General features: G+C 34.9%; 1 protein-coding gene and 1 pseudogene across 12 annotated transcripts in view; one reads left to right on the top strand and one right to left on the bottom strand.

Moving 5' to 3' along the window:
- LCOR (ligand dependent nuclear receptor corepressor) overlaps nucleotides 1-18,116 on the top strand; it is a 137,282-nt gene that overhangs the window by 58,872 nt on the left and 60,294 nt on the right. For all 12 annotated transcript variants that reach the window (XM_074233226.1, XM_074233233.1, XM_074233234.1 and 9 more), the window contains 2 exons: nucleotides 13,224-13,289; nucleotides 13,678-13,757. In XM_074233226.1, coding sequence (XP_074089327.1) covers nucleotides 13,224-13,289; nucleotides 13,678-13,757 — 146 coding nt within the window. The remainder of the gene's footprint in view (nucleotides 1-13,223; nucleotides 13,290-13,677; nucleotides 13,758-18,116) is intronic.
- On the bottom strand, nucleotides 1,200-10,817 carry LOC141520452 (Golgi apparatus membrane protein TVP23 homolog B pseudogene; annotated as a pseudogene).

The raw sequence follows: 18,116 nt of genomic DNA, 5'->3' as shown, positions 1-18,116 counted from the left end.
AGGTGGCATGATCATCCCTACTATTTAGAAAATCATTTTGGCATTTTTTGGGGAATGTGAATTTGGAATAAAGAGAGAGAAGGTTGACTGTGTGATTATTGAAATAGTTTATATAATAAGATCTTTTTTTATTGGAGGGGAGAAAAATGTAAAACTCAAAACCTTTAAAAATAATTGATGAAAGCTATTGTCCTTCTTAATAAGGGAAAATTTACCCAATTAATTTCTTACTTTTTATAATATATTCATAAAACAATCATTTTTAATGAAGTATACCACTACAATTTATAGAACTACTTATGTCAAATACTTTTTAAATTTTTTTTTAGTTTTTTGCCAGGCAGATGGGGTTAAGTGGCTTGCCCAAGGCCACACAGCTAGGTAATTATTAAGTGTCTGGGACCAGATTTGAACCCAGGTACTCCTGACTCCAAGGCTGGTGCTTTATCCACTGTGCCACCTAGCTGCCCCCTCAAATACATTTTATAATTAAGTCTTATAATTTCCAATATTCTAATTCTCTCAGTTACCAAAGAAATTCTAAAAACAATACGTTTTTAAGGCATTTGCCAAGTTATTATTTAACTACTCTCAACCTAACACAAAAAGTAATTCATTATTTGTATATTTTGTGTCACTGAAATTTTCATTAAGCCTGTCATGAATTTCCAAAATAAGAATTTAAAGTGAATGAAATGTATATCTAATACAGTAATTAAAATCATATAAACTGTATTTATAAGCACATATATAGATATATACTGTTATAAACTATACAGCCTGCTCTGTCAAATTACACATATAATAAATAGCACATGAATTAACAGTTTACTGAGTAAACCAAAATAAATATCCCTTAAAATTACTGACAAACTTGGTATAGCATATAATTTTATCTTACAAACTAGGCAAAAACTTTCATCTTGAAATATAGTGTTTTTGTATCAAGAGACTATTTATGAAATGCAAGCCAACAGTCAACATAATACTTAATTTAGATAATTTTCCATCTTCTAAAATTAGGAAGATGCATACCCTTATTCAGTTTTGAGGCACCAATATTAAAAAAGATTCCTGGCAGATTTTATGCCAAAAGTAATATCTTTTTTTTCCCTAAAAGTAATTTTTTTTTAAAAATGAGAAAAATCTCGATTTTCTCCACCTCGATATATTTACTCAATTCAAAAAGGATTAAGACATTCTCTTCAGTTGTTCCTCAATACAACACATGCATTACTTCACTATATCTTAAAGACATCTGGTCATCTTTAAAGTTTTGTCTCTTCCAAGATAAGTGGTAGCATGCTGGTTAAATTTCTTTGATTGCCTACTTTGCCTCTGATGGTCGCCATATAGGTTGGCATCCATGGTGACTACTGCCAACCATTTCAGTTTGAAGGAGAAGAGAGCACTATATGCAAATATCACCCAAATAATTGGACAGGAAATTAATCCTAACCAAAAAATTCTTGACTCAGCTTCTGAAGAGGTTCTTTTCTCTTGATTCAATTCCTTTTGAGCCCTGAACACCCAGCGACTCTTTCCATTATCTATATGGTTTCAGCAGTGCAAGACAACTGTGAGTCTACCTGTTATATTCTTAACTGTCCAAAAGTCACATGATAATAACAAGATAATTGTCTCCATACAGGCAATAAAGTTGCTGCTTAGCAATTCATTCAGATGATAGACAATTATTGCACTGATTCAAAAGAATTATGGAAAAACGATGCCCCTGGGTGTCTGATGCAACATGGCTGCTCTTGATGAAAACTATTGTTGCATGTTGTTTGAAAAACAAATAAAAATATTTAACTGACGAGGGCTATCCTGAACTAGTGAGTAGAGAAAGGGACAACATGCACAAAACTTTGAAGAAGTGGAAATCAAAAGATTTGGCACTAGATCTCATATCTAGTGTGAGGAGTCATGGAAGGGACTCAGATTGCAATTTTACGTGACTTTAAGGTGGTGTGGTACCTTGAGCAGAAGTAGGGAAATGTGGAAAATGGATATGTTGTGGAGAGGGATGCCTTTTTTGGACCCTCTCAGTTTAAGTTATCAAGTTAACTAATTGCTGAGTACAGTAGAACCTATATATTACGTAAGTTTCTTGAGCGAATTGTCTCTTGGTGTTTTAGGTGTTTTGCAAGGCAAATGGGGTTAAGTGGCTTGCCCAAGGCCACACAGATAAGTAATTTATTAAGTGTCTGAGACTGGATTTGAACCCAGGTATTCCTGACTCCAGGCCTGGTGCTTTATCCACTGTGCCACCTAGCCGCCCCCTCACGGTGTGTTTTAATACTTTTTTATTTCGAATTTTTTATAATTTTCCCCCTAATCTTGCTTCATTCTCCCCACCCCCCCACTGTTAGTCTTTACATTGTTTCCATGGTATACATTGATCTAAGTTGAATGTGATGAGAGAGAAATTATATCCTTAAGGAAGAAAAATAAAGTTATTGTGCCTGATTGTTGCATTAATGGAATGAGCAAGTCCATCAAGTTGTCATCACCCCCACATTGCTACTAGGGTGCACAATGTTCCTCTGGTTCTGCTCATCTCACTTAGCATCAGTCCATGCAAATCTTTCCTGGCTTCCCCAAATTCCCATCCTTTCTGGCTTCTAATAGAACAATAGTGTTCTATCATATACATATACTACATTTTGTTAGGCTATTCCCTAATTGAAGGACATTTACTTAATTTCCAATTCTTTTCCACCATGAACAGAGCTGCTATGAATATTTTTGTACAAGTGATTTTTTTTATATTACTAAAATATTCTTATTTAAGAATAAACACAATACCCCCTCAACCCAAAAAATTATAGACCCTCATGAGAAATAAAGTAAAGGAAAGAGAAAAAAAATGTTTCAGTCTGTGTTGATACCATCAGCTCTGTCTTGGATGGATCACATTCTTTATGATAAGTCCATTATAAAAGTTACTTCCATATTTTTGCACTGTTGCTGTTGCTGATTGTAATTCCATCCATTCCTCCCCACTACCATATATTATATTTTCTCTCTCCTTTCACTTTGTCCCTCTTCTAAAATGTGCCGTAGGGTAGCTGAGTGACACAGTGGATTGATCACTGGCCCTGGGGCCAAGAGTCCCCGAGCCTACATACCACCCCTGAGACCCAGCAACCACCTGGCCCCGTGGCCACCCAATCCTAGCCCCTTGTAAGTAATAAAAAAGAAAATGTGTTATATATGACTATTATTTCCTATGATCTACCCTCTCCTATCACCTACATCACCCCCCCTTCCCCCTTTCCCCCTTCTCTCCTTTTTACTTTAGATGTCTATTCCCTATTGAGTATGTCTTCTGTTTCCTCTCTAAGCCATTTCCGATGAGAATAAAGGTTCCCTCATTTTCCCCTTGCCTTCCCCCCCTTCCATATCATTGCAAAAGCTCATTGTAAAAAAAAATATATCTTTTGTACAAAATATCTTAGCCTATTCCACCTCTCCTTTCTCTTACTCCTAGTGCATTTCCCTTTTAGCTATTGACTCCATTTTTACAATATATTCTATCTTCAGATTCAGCTCTCTCCTGTGCTTCATCTATAAAAACTCCTTCTACTTGCTCTATTAAATAAGAAGGTTCATATGAGTATTATCAATATCATTTTTCTACACAGCAATGCATGTAGTTCATCATCATAAATCCCTCATAATTCACCTTTCTCCTCCACCTCTATGCTTCATTTGAGTCCTGTACTTGAAGGTCAAACTTTCTGTTTGGCTCTGGTCATTTCAACAGGAACATTGAAAGTCCATCTTTTCCCCTGGAAGAGGATGTTCAGTTGTACTGGGTAGTTGATTTTGGTTCCATTCCAAGCTCTTTTGCCTTCTGGAATATTACATTCCAAGCCTTACAAGACCTTAATGTAGTTGCTGCTAAGTCCTGTGTGATCCTGATTGCAGTTTCATGATGTTTGAATTGTGTTCTTCTGACTGCTTGTAATATTTTCTTTTTGACTTGGGAGTTGTGGAACTTGGCTATAATATTCCTGGGGGTTGTTTTTTTTTATCTGTTTCTGGGGAGATCAGTGGATTCTCTCAATTTCTATTTTGCCCTCCAAGTCTAGTATATCAGGGCATTTTTCCTGTAGGATTTCTTTAAAAATGATGTTAAGGCTCTTTTCCTGATCATGACTTTCAGGGATCCCAATAATTTTTAAGTTATCTTTCCTGATTCTGTTTTCCAGATCAGTTGTTTTTTTTCAATGAGATGTTTTGCATTTTCTTCTAATTTTTCATTCTTTTGGTGTTGAAGTATTGTGTCTTTAGCTCCATTCTACATCTGAAGGATTTGTTTTCTTCAGAGAGCTTTCTTATCTATTTTTCCATCTGGCCAATTCTGCTTTTTAAAGTATTCTTCTCCTCAATAACTTTTTGAACTGTTTTATCCATTTGACTAATGCTGGTTTTTAATATGATATTTTCTAAGGCATTTTTTTTTTTTTTTGGATCTCCTTGACTAAGCTGCTGACTTTTTTTTCATGTTTTTCCTGCATCTCTCTCATTTCTTTTCCCAATTTTTCTTCTATCTCCATTACTTGATTTTCAAAATCTTTTTTTGAGCTCTGTCATAGCCTGAGTCCAACTTCTGTTTTTTTGGAGTCTTTAGATGCAGGAGCTTGTGTTTCCTCATCTTCAGATTGAGTATTTTGATCCTTCTTGGGATCATAGACAAAAAAAATTTCTCGATGGTGTTCCTTTTTTCTCTGTTTACTCATTTCTCCAGTCTGTGCCTAGTTTTGGGGTGCTTCCTGAGTTTTTGAATATTATTGGGACATTTTCTTTTTTGGATTTTTTTTGGGACACCCCACTGGGACCTTTATTCCTCCAAGGTTTTATGTTCTCTTGCCTGTGCTTTGATATGTAGATGACCACAGACATTCCCCTCTCTCCTGGAGCTGTGAGGATCCCTGCCATCTTAGTATGAGAGGCCAAACTACTACCTGGATCTGAGTGTGGGTAAACAGCAGAGTCCTGCGCCAGGGAGAGCAGAGAGAGTTCTGCAGTCTCCCTTGACTGTCTGTGGGCTGTGCTCTTGAATTACAGGCTGGTTTTCCCAGATTCTCGCTGCAGGTTCTGCTGCTGGTGCTCCTCACTCCTTACTCATTCTGGTGTAGTAGAGTTTTCTCACTGCCCCTTCAAGCTGTTCCATGTGATCCCTGGGCTGGGCTTTTGCTTAGACATACATACTGATGGTTATCTAGATGCTACTACATCTTGTATATGGAACTTTTGTGTCTTTGGTATTTTTTAGGTTTTTGCAAGGCAAATGGGATTAAGTGGTTGGCCCAAGGCCACACAGCTATTATAAAGTGTCTGAGGCTGGATTTGAACTCCTGACTTCAGGACTGGTGCTCTATCCACTGCACTACTTACTTGGCCCCTCTTTTGATCTCTTTGAAGTAATTATGCCTGGACATAATCCAGGACAAAGAGTATGAACATTTTTTTAGTCACTTAGAATAGTTGTGAATTCTTTTTCAGAATTCACAACTCCAACAACCATTTATTTTGTTGTTTCTCTTCATTCTTATTGTGAGGGACAAACTTTGTTCCATTCAAAAAAGACACATATCTGTTTTCCTACTCAATATGCTTTCTTGCCTCTGTATTCTAAAAGATCATATTCTCCCCTACCTGGTATAACTTTGTTTTTCAACAGGCTGTTAAAAAAATTATTCTTCTGAAATGAATTTAACAAATGTTAAAAATATGAATATTTCTGTTTACATCGAACAGAAAAGGATACTTGCTTTTAAAGAATATCAAATTAAACATAACAAAACTTAATTTTCTTTGTCCTTTTCTACATTTGTTTACTTTCAATGTTTCATGAATATTTTTTTAAAAATCACATTATGCTCACTTCATCTTTCTAAATAAAGTAGACAATCACTGCTCCCATCATTTGTCTTTTGGAGTAATAATTGGGCAATTGATTGTTCAGTTTTAAGTCTTTCAAAGTTTTCTTTTTCACTATTGATTGGAATGACCTTTGGATATTCTTCCTGTCCCAACTCTCTTTCCACTTAAGTTCATCTTCCACTTAGCTGTCAACTTGATCTAAAGCTCAGATCTGTTATCCTCTAATAAATTCCAGTGACTTCCTGTTAATTCTAAGATTAAATATAAAATCCTTTGAATTTTGTCATTCATACATAACCTTGCCCCTTCCTATCTTTAAAAATTTTTAAACACTTTACATTCCCCTCCTTATACTGTTGCCATTCGTTGATGCTGGCCTCCTTGCTGTTGCTTATTTATTATAAGATCTGAAAGGTCTGTCTCCCAAGTGTGAGCATTTTCTCTGGCTATCTCCCCCCCCCCCCCCCCCCCCCCCATGCCTAGAATTCTCTTTCTCTTCATTTTCCTTCCAGATTTTTTCAGATCTTAGCTAAATTTCTACCTTTCCTGATTCATCTAAATGCCTTCTCTCCATTGATTATCTCCAGCTTATCCTCCTGTATTTGTTTTGTTTGTACATAGTTGGTTGTGTTTGTTTTCTTCCTTATACTTATCAACCAGATTAAATCAGAAGACTAAAGATAATAATTGTTGAAAAGTAGCTGATATGGCCATACCTAGTCTTTAGGAAAATCATTTTGGCAGCTCCTTGACAAACCTCATACATAGTAGGCACTAAATGTTTCTTGTACAAATTTTTCTCCTGGTTTGTTTCACTTTTATCCAAGAGTTCATACAAGTCATTCCGGGTTTTTTTGACTTTCATTCTTTTCCTCATTTCTTATGGCATATTAATATTCCTTTATACTTTTTTGTTTATAAAATCAATATTTATTTTGAATTTTACAGTTTTTCCCCCTAATCTTGTTTCCCTCCCCCCAGCCCCCACAAAAGGCAATCGTTAGTCTTTACATTGTTTCACTTGTACACTCTTTATGTTATAATTTGTTGAGCCATTCCTTGACAGGTATCATTTTTGTTTCCAGTTCTTTGCTGCAAAGCATTATTGTAAACATTTTTGCATAAATAAGTCCTTTCTGTCTCTTTCATTTATTTAAGAGTTTGCCCTGTTCAAGTGACGTTTTAGGTATAGTTACAAATTGTTTCCAGAGTGATTAGGGGGACAGCTAATGTGGATAGAACACTGGCCCTTGGAGTCAGGAGTACCTGAGTTCAAATGCGACCTCAAACACTTAACAATTACCTAGCTGTGTGGGTTATTTCCTTCTTCACATAGCCCTCCTACAATTATCATTTTCCTTTTTTATTATCTTTGCTAATCAGGCAGATGTGAAATGGAATCCCAGAATTATTTTGTATTAATATTATTAATGATTTCAAGCATTTTTCATACTGCTGTTGGCAACTCACATTTCTTCTTTTGAAAGCTTCCTGTTCTATTGGGAAATGGTTGTTATATATTTGCATCAATTCCCAATATATAAAAAATTAATATTATGTTAATTATATTATATAATATAAATTAATATTTCTGGTTTCAAGAGTAGTAGACTCAGACTGAAAGGCATTTTGAGGGTTGTCAAAAAATATAAAATAGTTCCTGTTCCCTTAAAAGTCTTAATACAGTTTACAGAAAAGAAAGACTTTGAATAGCTGTTACAGAAGGTAAAAAATATAGCTGTTAAATAGACAATAGTTTGGACCACAAGGGAGGCTTCAAAAAATAAAAAGGCCTTGGGCTGAGTTCAGGCCTGATTGAATAGGTTATAGAGCTGAGGATTGGGTAGGACATGAGCAAAAACCAAGAAGCTGCAGGGAATTTGTATTACAGAACATGGGGCTATGAGTGTGTAAAGATAGATTGGTTCCAGATTGTGGACTGTATTTTGAATGCTAAAGTTAGGAATTTGGTCTTGTATGACTACTGTGAACAATTAAAGGGTTTTTTTTTTTAAGCCTTGTTTTTTTTTTTTTTACTGAGTGGAGAGGAGTAATATTTTGATAATGTAGTATTTTAGGAAGATAAATCTGTTTAAGAATAGATTGAAGTGGAGTGACTAAATGGAGAGACTAGATAACAAAGACTACAGGATGTTAAAGAGGATTCTATAGAAATTCCTTTTGAAAAGATTTTTATTACTATATATATGGTGGTTCTATTCAATCTCTTGTTCTTTATACCTTTTTGTTATTGAGCTTCATAGCTGTTCTGTGAAGTCCATAATATACATTTTGAATACATTCATTCTTTCCTTATTTGCCTTTTGTTAATGTCAAGCATAACACATAAAATGTTCTGTTGCTATGCAACTGCTAAATCCAATATTTAATGCCATTCAGTTTTATTAATATTAACATCAGTGAACAAGGGGCTAGCCAAGTATGATTTCACAATATCTAAGCAACAACATTTATAAGGATTTAAATGTATTGTTGCATGTATAACCAACCTGAAGCCATAACTCATACATGATTTGCTATTTTTTGAGAAAAGTTAGTTATGGTTAAGTCTTTTAGCTTAGAATCATATTATGAGTTTCTTTTTTTTTCTTGATTCAGATAACTTGATCTTAATCTTCTTTACCACTTTTTGAATTTTGACATTTCTGATTGTTTCTGTATAATTAATACAATTTCTTAACTGGTTTTTATTCCTTTTTATTCTTTCTCATCTTCTGCATCTCTTTGATTTCCTTTTTGTCTAATTTACTTTTCCTCGACAGATCCCTACATGCATCCCTAAATCCCTACAGTCATAGATATAGGAGAGAATTTCTTTATTTAGTTGATCAGTAAGCAAGCATTTATTAGTGCTTCCTGCATGCCAGTCATTTGGTGATTGAGATAAAAGAATGAAATTGCTCCTGCCTTCTATAAGAATATGGAATCTGAAGGGGTGGCAGTGGGGTGAAGTTTTGGAGGTAAAAGCTCAATTTTAATGAGATTGTTTTTGAACATCTTGGGCTTGGTTCACAGTACATATACTTAGTATATACTTTGGGAGATTCCTTGCAGTTCTATACTTTTCCAAATGAAAGACCAGTAAACCTGCTTTCATCAAGCCATTTACTAGCATTTATTAAATGATCATATTCCAGGCATTGTATTAAGTTCAGAAACAAAAATGAAATAGTTCCTGTCCTCAGAGTTTATGTTATTTTGGGGCAAGTTTTAAAGACATATCTGTATATACAAGATAGAGTGTAAATAAAAGTCATTGATTGGGGAGGAGCGCTAAAGGAATCAGCATATAGTTATTCCTGAGCAAGTACCTGCCCATGACACCATCCTGGTATTTATATCACACATTTAGTAGTTTCATAGAGTGACTGGAGATTTTACTTAATAGTAGACATGTTTCTAACTTTTAGCATAGGGTGGAATTTTCCAGTGAAATTTATACTAGGAATTTCACAGAACAGCCATGATGCCCAATTGGCAGAAGTTTTAGATAAAAGAGGAACCTACAAAAGCCTCTCAGTGGACTGATAAACTCTCAGCCAGGGACAAGCTAACAGATCCAAAGCTGGGTCAGGAACATATAGAACTCAGGCCAAGAGGACAGTGAGGAAACTTTGCCCTAAATCTCATCATGTTGGGAGCACTGAAACGTGCTCTTCACTATCTTCACCCCATCTGAGCTGAGAAATTAGCAGACAGATATAGGAAGACTAACGCTCAGTCCAGAACTTCCCTTTCAAGTATGCCATGCCCAGCAGTAACAATAAAGTTCAGTCAAGAAGCAGGCTGCAAGAATGAGCAAATCAAGAAAGAAAATGTCACCATAAAGATCTCTTGTGGTAACAGAGGAGCTCAAAATAAACCCAGAAGAGATTCTACAAGTAAAACAAAGTACAATTTGAATTTAAGTTAAAGCAAGAAGTTAAAGAAGAGATAAAGGGGCGGCTAGGTGGCTCAGTGGATAAAGCACCGGCCCTGGAGTCAGGAGTACCTGGGTTCAAATCCAGCCTCAGACACTTAATAATTACCTAGCTGTGTGGCCTTGGGCAAGCCATTTAACCCCATTTGCCTTGCAAAAACCTAAAAAAAGAAGAAGAAGATGAAGAAGAGGTAAAAAATTGTTTTAAAAAAATGAGAATAGGGCAGCTAGGTGGTACAGTGGATAGAGCACCGGCCCTGGAGTCAGGAGTACCTGAGTTCAAATGTGGCCTCAGGCACTGTGTGGTCCTGGGCAAGCCCCATTTGCCTTGAAGAAACCTTTAAAAAAATGAGAATAGTAGATGAAGAAATTAAAGCTATGGAAGGAATATATGAAAGGAGAACACCTTTGGAACAAGATATATACAAAACTGTACCTAAAAAAATAAGTCATTGCTAATTAGAATTGATCAAATAGAAGCTAATTACTCCATGAGACATGGAAAGAAGAAACAATGAAGCAAAATCAAAAGACTGGAAAAAATGAAATAAAATACGAGGTATCTCATAGTACAAAAACTGACCTGGAGAGAGAATTGTATTACCTATATGACCAAAAAAGAACCTGAACATCATTTTAAGAAATCATGGGTCAAATACAGGGGCGGCTAGGTGGCGCAGTGGATAAAGCACCGGCCTTGGAGTCAGGTGTACCTGGGTTCAAATCTGGTTTCAAACACTTAATAGTTACCTAGCTGTGTGTCCTTGGGTAAGCCATTTTTAACTCCATTTGCCTTGCAAAAAAAAAAAAAAAAAAATCATGGGAAGAAAGAAAAAAATTGCCTAGATCTCTTAGAACCAAATGACAAAGTAGAAATAAAAGGAATCACTAATTACCTCCTAAAGAAACTTCTAGGAACTTCATCCAACTTCTTTATCAAATTAAAACCACTGTAAGCAGCCAGCAAGGAAGAATTCATGTACCAAAGAGCAAAAGTTATGATCATACAAGATTTAGTAGATGCAATCACAAAGTTGCTTGAGAGCTTGGAATATGGTATTCTAGAAGGCAAAATAGCTAGTCTTACAAACAAAAATAACTTAATCAGCAAATTTGACAGGAAGAAAATGAATCTTTAATTAAATCAAGGACTCCCAGTCATTTGGTTTAAAATTAAAAAACTGTTGGACTCAGAGTACAAATTGAAGCATATTAGCTTTTTGGACATGGAAAATTGAGGACATTTGTTTTTTGTTAGTTTTTTTATTATACATATTTATAATAATTTTTGTTTTTCTTCCTTAATGGGTGATGAGGGAGATTAAGGAGTGAAAGAATTCAGAACTGCAAATAAAATGAAGCATCAATAAAAAAACAAAAATGAGTTTAGTTTTAGACTGGTTCAAGATGTCTTAGAAAGTTGTGAGGTAGAAGACTACAGAAAAGTAGATTAGGACTAAGAGATCTATATAGAATTTAAATGGTAGGAGGTGTTAAGATTATTAAGTGAAATAAAAAAGGATCAGGACAGAACCATGAGAGATTGTCACTTTGGGTGTGAAACCTAGTATAAAGATCTAACAAGAGATTGAGAATTGAGGAGATGGGATATGAAAACCTAAATGAGAATATTAAAGAAAAGAATGTGATTAACGTATCAAAAATTGCAGACAGATTTAGAAGAATGAATATTGAGAAAAGATCCTTAAATTTTACAATTAAAAAGTCCTTAGTATCTTTGGTTTAGAAAGCAGTTAAAAATGAGGTCAGCTGGAAAATTTTCAGGAGGTTAAAAGAGCACTAATAACTCAGGAGATAAAGAACTTCAGAAGATCTTTCAATGAAATCCACAATAAAATAAAAAGATTGATCTAATATCCACGCTGAAGTAGATTAAAAATATGTGCCTGAGATGTTTCTCTTGTATTTATATTGTTTAGCCTAAAATTGGTGTAGGAAGAGATTGCATTCAGGATTTTTCACTTTGTTTCCATAGTCCCAAACTGCTAGTGACATCAGAAAATTCATGTTTTTAGAATTAGTATTTTTGTGATTCTCCAAGTGGAATCTCAGAAGAATCAAAATTTGCCAGCTATTTAAAGGACCTTGCAAAGGTGAGTTGTGGGTTGAAGCTTGTTTCCAGTGATGACCTGCATATAAAAATATGAACTCATTATTGAATATTTCAGTTAGTATTTATTTGCCCATCAGTGTGTCAGATACATTGCTAAGTGTGGAAAATCACCAAATAAGTAAAGAGAAGACAAAAGAGAAGTCATCAAAAAGGAGGTAGAGCTGAGTATGTGATTTGAATGATATTTAAGCAACTAGAAGGGGGCCTTCTATGGGGGATTATGGAAGGACTTAGAAAAATTCAGGCTGTTTGAGAAGACTGGTAGTAATTATTCTGTGCTCCCTGGCTTTCTTGAGTTTTATTATATATTTTTTTTGGAATGAAATAATACCTGTGTAATTATGGAAGATTCTGTATTATGCCTTTCTGGTATATTGTGCTACATGAGTTTTTGTGGGCATGTGTAAATGGACTTCCAAATTTCTTTTTTCCCATTTTATGGGTAGTATATTAAACTGCACAGATAATTAGGGAAGGTCTTTTTTTTTTATTAGACATGGTCATGTGATAGTGCTAGGTTATTACGGTTTTAGAATTTTCAGTTTTCTCTTGAGTATCCTTGGTGTTTTGGTTTTGAGTAACTGATATTCAATTTTGGTCAGATTTAATTTGAACCTTTTCTCATGCAATATGCAGTGATTATGACTGTAGTAGAGAAGTTAGGTGATTGTATGAAGAGAAAATAGGAGTGTTCTGTGGTTATGGTTGTCTCCGTTATTTTATTAATAATATAGAAACTTTCATTCTAGGTACTTCCTATTTAAAGAAATTGACATTTTAAATTTAGTTTAATTTAGAAAGTATCTCCTCTGATTCAGTTAGTGGGTGAGAATTGCTTAATAGGACAGAAGACAATAGTGAACTTGCATAAATGAGCCATCTTTTGAAATTGAGTCTCTAGGTTGTTAGAAATTGAGTCTTAAGGGTATAAGAAATGCAAGATATTTTTGGAAAAGTGTTCATAAGTATATGGAATAAGCAGTGCATTTTTATATATTTTTATATTTTTTATGTAATGCCTAGCTTAATTTTTTCTTTGGATTTATGTGGAATATATGTTAAAAGTAGAGAAATCCTTTTTAAAAGCTTGTTATACTTTTGTTCTGCATTTCTTCACAAATGATCTGATATCTTTCACTACTGGATTACAAAGTCCTTTTTTTCTAATAGGAGATTAATATTAATTGTAGCTACTATAGAACTACTAAATGTTTTTGATGATACACTAACATTTTCCCCCTTTGTTCTTAGGGTTTGAAAGTATCCTCGAAGGGCTGTTTGGACCTGGATTATTAAAAGATCTCAGTTTATTTAAAGGTATTGAGTCTTTTTTTTTTGTTTGTTTCTGTTCTGCTTTGCTAATAACAGAAACATTAGAGTCCAGTCAATATGTGTTACCTTGGTGATTTATTCTTCACTCCCCTCCCCCTTCCCCTTCCCTCTTAGTTTTCATATTGGTTAAAATTACATACAGACACACATGACACACACTCTTCTTTTAAGGCTAGAAGCATGGATGTTTGACATAATTTTATATAAAACAGTTTACATACATATAAATACATATAGTGTTAACATGGATTTCACTACTTTATGGCAAAGTAGAATTTTCCTTTCTAGTAAACACTTACTTGAGACTGCATATTCTTTGTTTCCATAATTAATTTTGTGACTTAAGTAATTTGTTTTTACTATAATTTTACAGACTGTGAACCTGAAGGTGTTTCTGATTGGACTTTTAATGAAAATTGTCTATTCTGTTGCTTAAGAAGGGAAAAAGTAAAGGTAACTATGAAACTTAATGCAGCTTCATGTTTAGTATAATTTTTAGTGTTTCTATTTTTTTTAACTTTGGAAAGGCAAGATCAATCCCTGATTATATGTAAAATATACATATAATCAGATATTCTTGCAGGTATTATCAAGCATTATGAGATAGTCTGTATCATTCTTATTTTATTTTATTTTATTTATTTTATTACTTTATTATTTTATTTATTTATTTTAGATTTTCTAAGGCAATGGGGTTAAGTGGCTTGTCCAAGGCCACACAGCTAGGTAAATTATTAAGTGTCTGAGGCCGAATTTGAACCCAGGTACTCCTGACTCCAAGGCCAGTACTCTATCCACTGCGCCACTTAGCTGCCCCATTATTTTTTGATGATTTTTAGGTTCCAGCTAGCATTGCTTCATTTACATGAGTGACTTAATGAAACTAAATAAGACAGCCAGGAAGAGGATCATGTATTTTTATTTTTTATTTTTTTAGATTTTTTTTCCAAGTCAATGAGGTTAAAGTGGCTTGTCCAAGCCCACACAGCTAGGTAATTATTAAGTGTGCAAGGTCAGATTTGAATCCAGGTACTCCTGACTCCACGGCCAGTGGTCTATCCACTGTGCCACCTAGCCTCCTGGGATTCATGTATTTTAAATTTAAATTGTACAACTATTAGAAGATAGGTTCTAGGGGGCGGCTAGGTGGCCAGTGCTCTATCTGCGCCACCTAGTCGCCCTCTATTACCTATTTACAGGAACTCTCCTTTCTTCCAAACTAGTCTATTCTCTGGTTCTCCTTTGTGGATTCTAAGTTCTTACAGTTGCTGGTGGAGAAGGTGTTGAGCTTGGAATGCTCCTCACTTTATCCCTGCCTGATAAATCTACTTGGACCAGTTTAAGTGCTCTTCAAAGCCTTCTTTGGGGACTTCAGAGCTCATTGGTTGCTTTCCCTTCTATTTTCTTTTCTTTTTTAAAATTTTCTTTATTTAAGGCAATGGGGTTAAGTGACTTGCCCAGGGTCACACAGCTAGACAATTACTAAGTGTCTGAGTCTGGATTGTACTCAGATCCTCCTGATTCCTGGACCAGTGCTCCGTGCATTATGTCACCTAGCTTGTGCTTGGGCAAGCCCAAGGCCACACAGCTAGGTAATTATTAAGTATCTGAGACCAGATTTTAACCCAGGTACTCCTGACTCCAGGGCCAGTGCTTTATCCACTACGCCACCTGCGGCCCCCCCCCCCCCCAAAGTATTTTCTTAAAGAATTTTATCTGTATCACACATTTGTTATTCGTCAGACATGCAGGTTAATATGCTTTAGGAAAATTTTAATAATTTTAATAAAAGAGAATAGTGAAGATTATTTTTCATCGATCATCCTTAATATTTGTATTGTACATTAATTTTAATCATAGTAATAGACATTATAGTTTAGTCCACACTGTAATTCTGTGAGATAAGAAGAGAAGGTATTGTCACCCACATTTTGTGGATATATCAGTATGGTTCAGACTTTGACTTTCTAGCAAAAGTGGATTTGTAGCCAAAGTCCAGCTATTTTTCTTGTCTTCTCCAGAGTTTTTCCCACTTCATTGAACTGGAAACATTTCATTATTCTCTGAACATTTCTTCACCTTCTGATTTTCTATTTGGCTGTTTTTCTGATTGGCAACTATATCAAAAAACAGAATAATATTTTATTTTCTAGATGAAACATTCCTGATATCATTAGGGAGTAAACTATCTACAAATCAGAAGTGAATGTGTATTATTTGGAGAATAATTTTTCCAATTATATTTGAGAATGTGTTAGATTTTTAAATTGAATTAATGATGTAATAATCTAAGTTGTTAAATTTTTATTCACTTAATGACCATTGTTTCAGTGAGGGATGCAAAGGTGCCTGCCTCAAAGATTGTATAATCTAGTTGAGGAAATAAATAAAAAGATAATTAAATGAAAAAAATTTATTTCATTATTTGAGTAGTAAGAACAATAAGTGTTTTAGAAGTTCAGAGTAGCTGAGAAAATACTTGTTAGATTGCTTTGGTGTGGAAAGAAACTTTTGTGTAGGAGTTAGGGTTTAAGTGGTTTTAAAGGTCAAGAAGGTTTTATATAGGTAGATGGAATGGATCATGGATTTATAGCTGAAAGGGACCCTTCAAGTCACCTAGTTCATTTTGCAAATGATTAACTGAGACCCTGAGTGGTGACTTGCCTAAGATAGGAAACATCAGAGGTGGAATTTGAACTGAGTTCTCCCTGACTCCAGCGTAAAATTTTTTTCCACTGTACCACTTAGTGTTTTCTATAAAACCCATTTGAGCCGTATTCATTGGTGAAAAAAGTTGAAACGGGTAGATTTTGGCTATCAAGCTAAGAGGTTAAGAGTCTTTCTTGTAGGCATGGGATTTCATGAAGGGGAATGATAAGATTTAGATAAACTAGACATCTTGGTAACAGTCTTCAATGGGAGAAATTGAAGATAGTGAGATCAAAGAGGACACCATTCACAAAGTCCAGTTGTGAGGATGTAAAGATGGAGATGAGCCAGAATTGGCTAACAAGGTCCCAGTCATTTGTTGGTTTAATTTTATTTGTTTAGAGTCCTTAGGGAGAGGAATAGGGGAACAACAAAATCTATATGGTTACTTTGAATTTGGGGGGACCTTGTGTTGCTCTGTTTTACAACCTGAACTGATTCCTTAGGAAATCTGTTGATCTTTCCAGTCCTGGGGACTCACCATATTGATTCTGGAATCAGCTTAACCCTACCACATTCAGACTTTCCAAATCAAACAGTCTACCAGCCTTACCTTCCCTGGAATCAGATATTGACTGTGGACATGTTTCACAAGACCTAGCTACACATATTTACACTAAGTAAAAATGAATCTCATTGTAGGTTACTTGCACTAGATTTATTTATATTTTAAATTTTTTCTGTCAATTCAGAATGACAGGAATGAATTCACTCTTATCAGCAATCTTTCAAAAAATTGTGTAAAAAGAGAAGTGTTGCAAGGCTGAAGATGAATAAATATCCCTAATTTCAAAATAGACTTGAATGTGAGATGTTCAAATTAGGTTGATAAGAATAACTTTGATACTATTTTTTGTTTGTTTGTTTTGCAAGGCAGTGGGGTTAAGTGGCTTGCACAGGGCCACACAACTAGGTAATTATTAAATGTCTGAGGCCAGATTTGAACTCAGGTACTCTTGACTCCAGGGCCGGTGCTGTATCCACTGCACCACCTAGCTGCCCCAATAACTTTGATTCTTGATTAAATTTTTTATTAATAAAGGAAATGTTCTTAATTTGGGGAACAGTGGTTAATAATTATAATAATTATTGACTGGTTAAGAAGAATTTCTGTCAGGCTTGTTTTGTTTTTTTTTTGACACAATGACTACTAGACTGATGGATTAAGATAATGCTGTAGAGATAAATCTATCTCAGCAATGTTCTTGAGGTATACTCATTTTACCTATGAGAAGCAGTATGGCACATAGTAGAAAAAGTGCTAGACTTTGAAGCAGGATACCTGGATTCACATTTTATTTCAGACATTTGCTTAGCAAAAATCTTCAGTTTCTTCTCTAAAATGAAGATAGTAATAATATATGCTTTCACAAAAAAGCTTATGAGGAAGCTACTTTTCGAAACCATAAATTACTAAGCAAACTTGAATTAATGTTGATGTACGGTGGAATGTTATACCAGATGATAGTACTGTTAGGTGGGTTTGGAATTGATTGACTTGACCAAAATAAATAGTCTTTCATGGGTCAGTGTAGACAGGGAGAAAGGTATCTATTCCAGCGCCACAGGAAACTGTTTTTGGTCTTATTGCTCTTTAACATTTTTATCATTGACTTGGATGAAGAAATAGATACAGTGGCACTTTTGCAGATGACACAAATTTCAGAGGGGTTACAAAAACACTTGAATACCAAAAGCAGAATTTTACTCCTGTATTCTTCCATTCAGCTATCAAATTCATCTCCTCAAAGTATAAATCTCACTGTCAATCTCCTCCCTTCCATATATGCTCATGGTTTCCTAAAGCCACCAGGGTCACATGTAAAATTATCTATTTAGTAATAAAATGTCTTTTATAACCTGGTCATCCTCCTTTCCTGTTTTCTTGTACCTTACTTTTCCTTCCTCTAACATACTCTGCTACCAGTGGTCTTTTGCTGGTCTTTAAGCATGTCTTAATCTCACTTGCTGCTCTCACACACCTCCCAGTTCACTGATGTCACCTGAATGTCCCTCCTCATGCCTGGATTGCTTTCCTTCCTCATCTATGTCTCCTGGCTTCCTTGACTTTAGGACTCAGCTAAAATTCTTTTTTACAAGAAC

This window comes from Macrotis lagotis, chromosome 4 (assembly GCF_037893015.1).
Source record: "Macrotis lagotis isolate mMagLag1 chromosome 4, bilby.v1.9.chrom.fasta, whole genome shotgun sequence".
Taxonomy (NCBI): domain Eukaryota; kingdom Metazoa; phylum Chordata; class Mammalia; order Peramelemorphia; family Peramelidae; genus Macrotis; species Macrotis lagotis.
The sequence above is the reverse complement of the archived record's forward strand: the minus strand, read 5'-3'. Positions and strand labels throughout refer to the sequence as shown.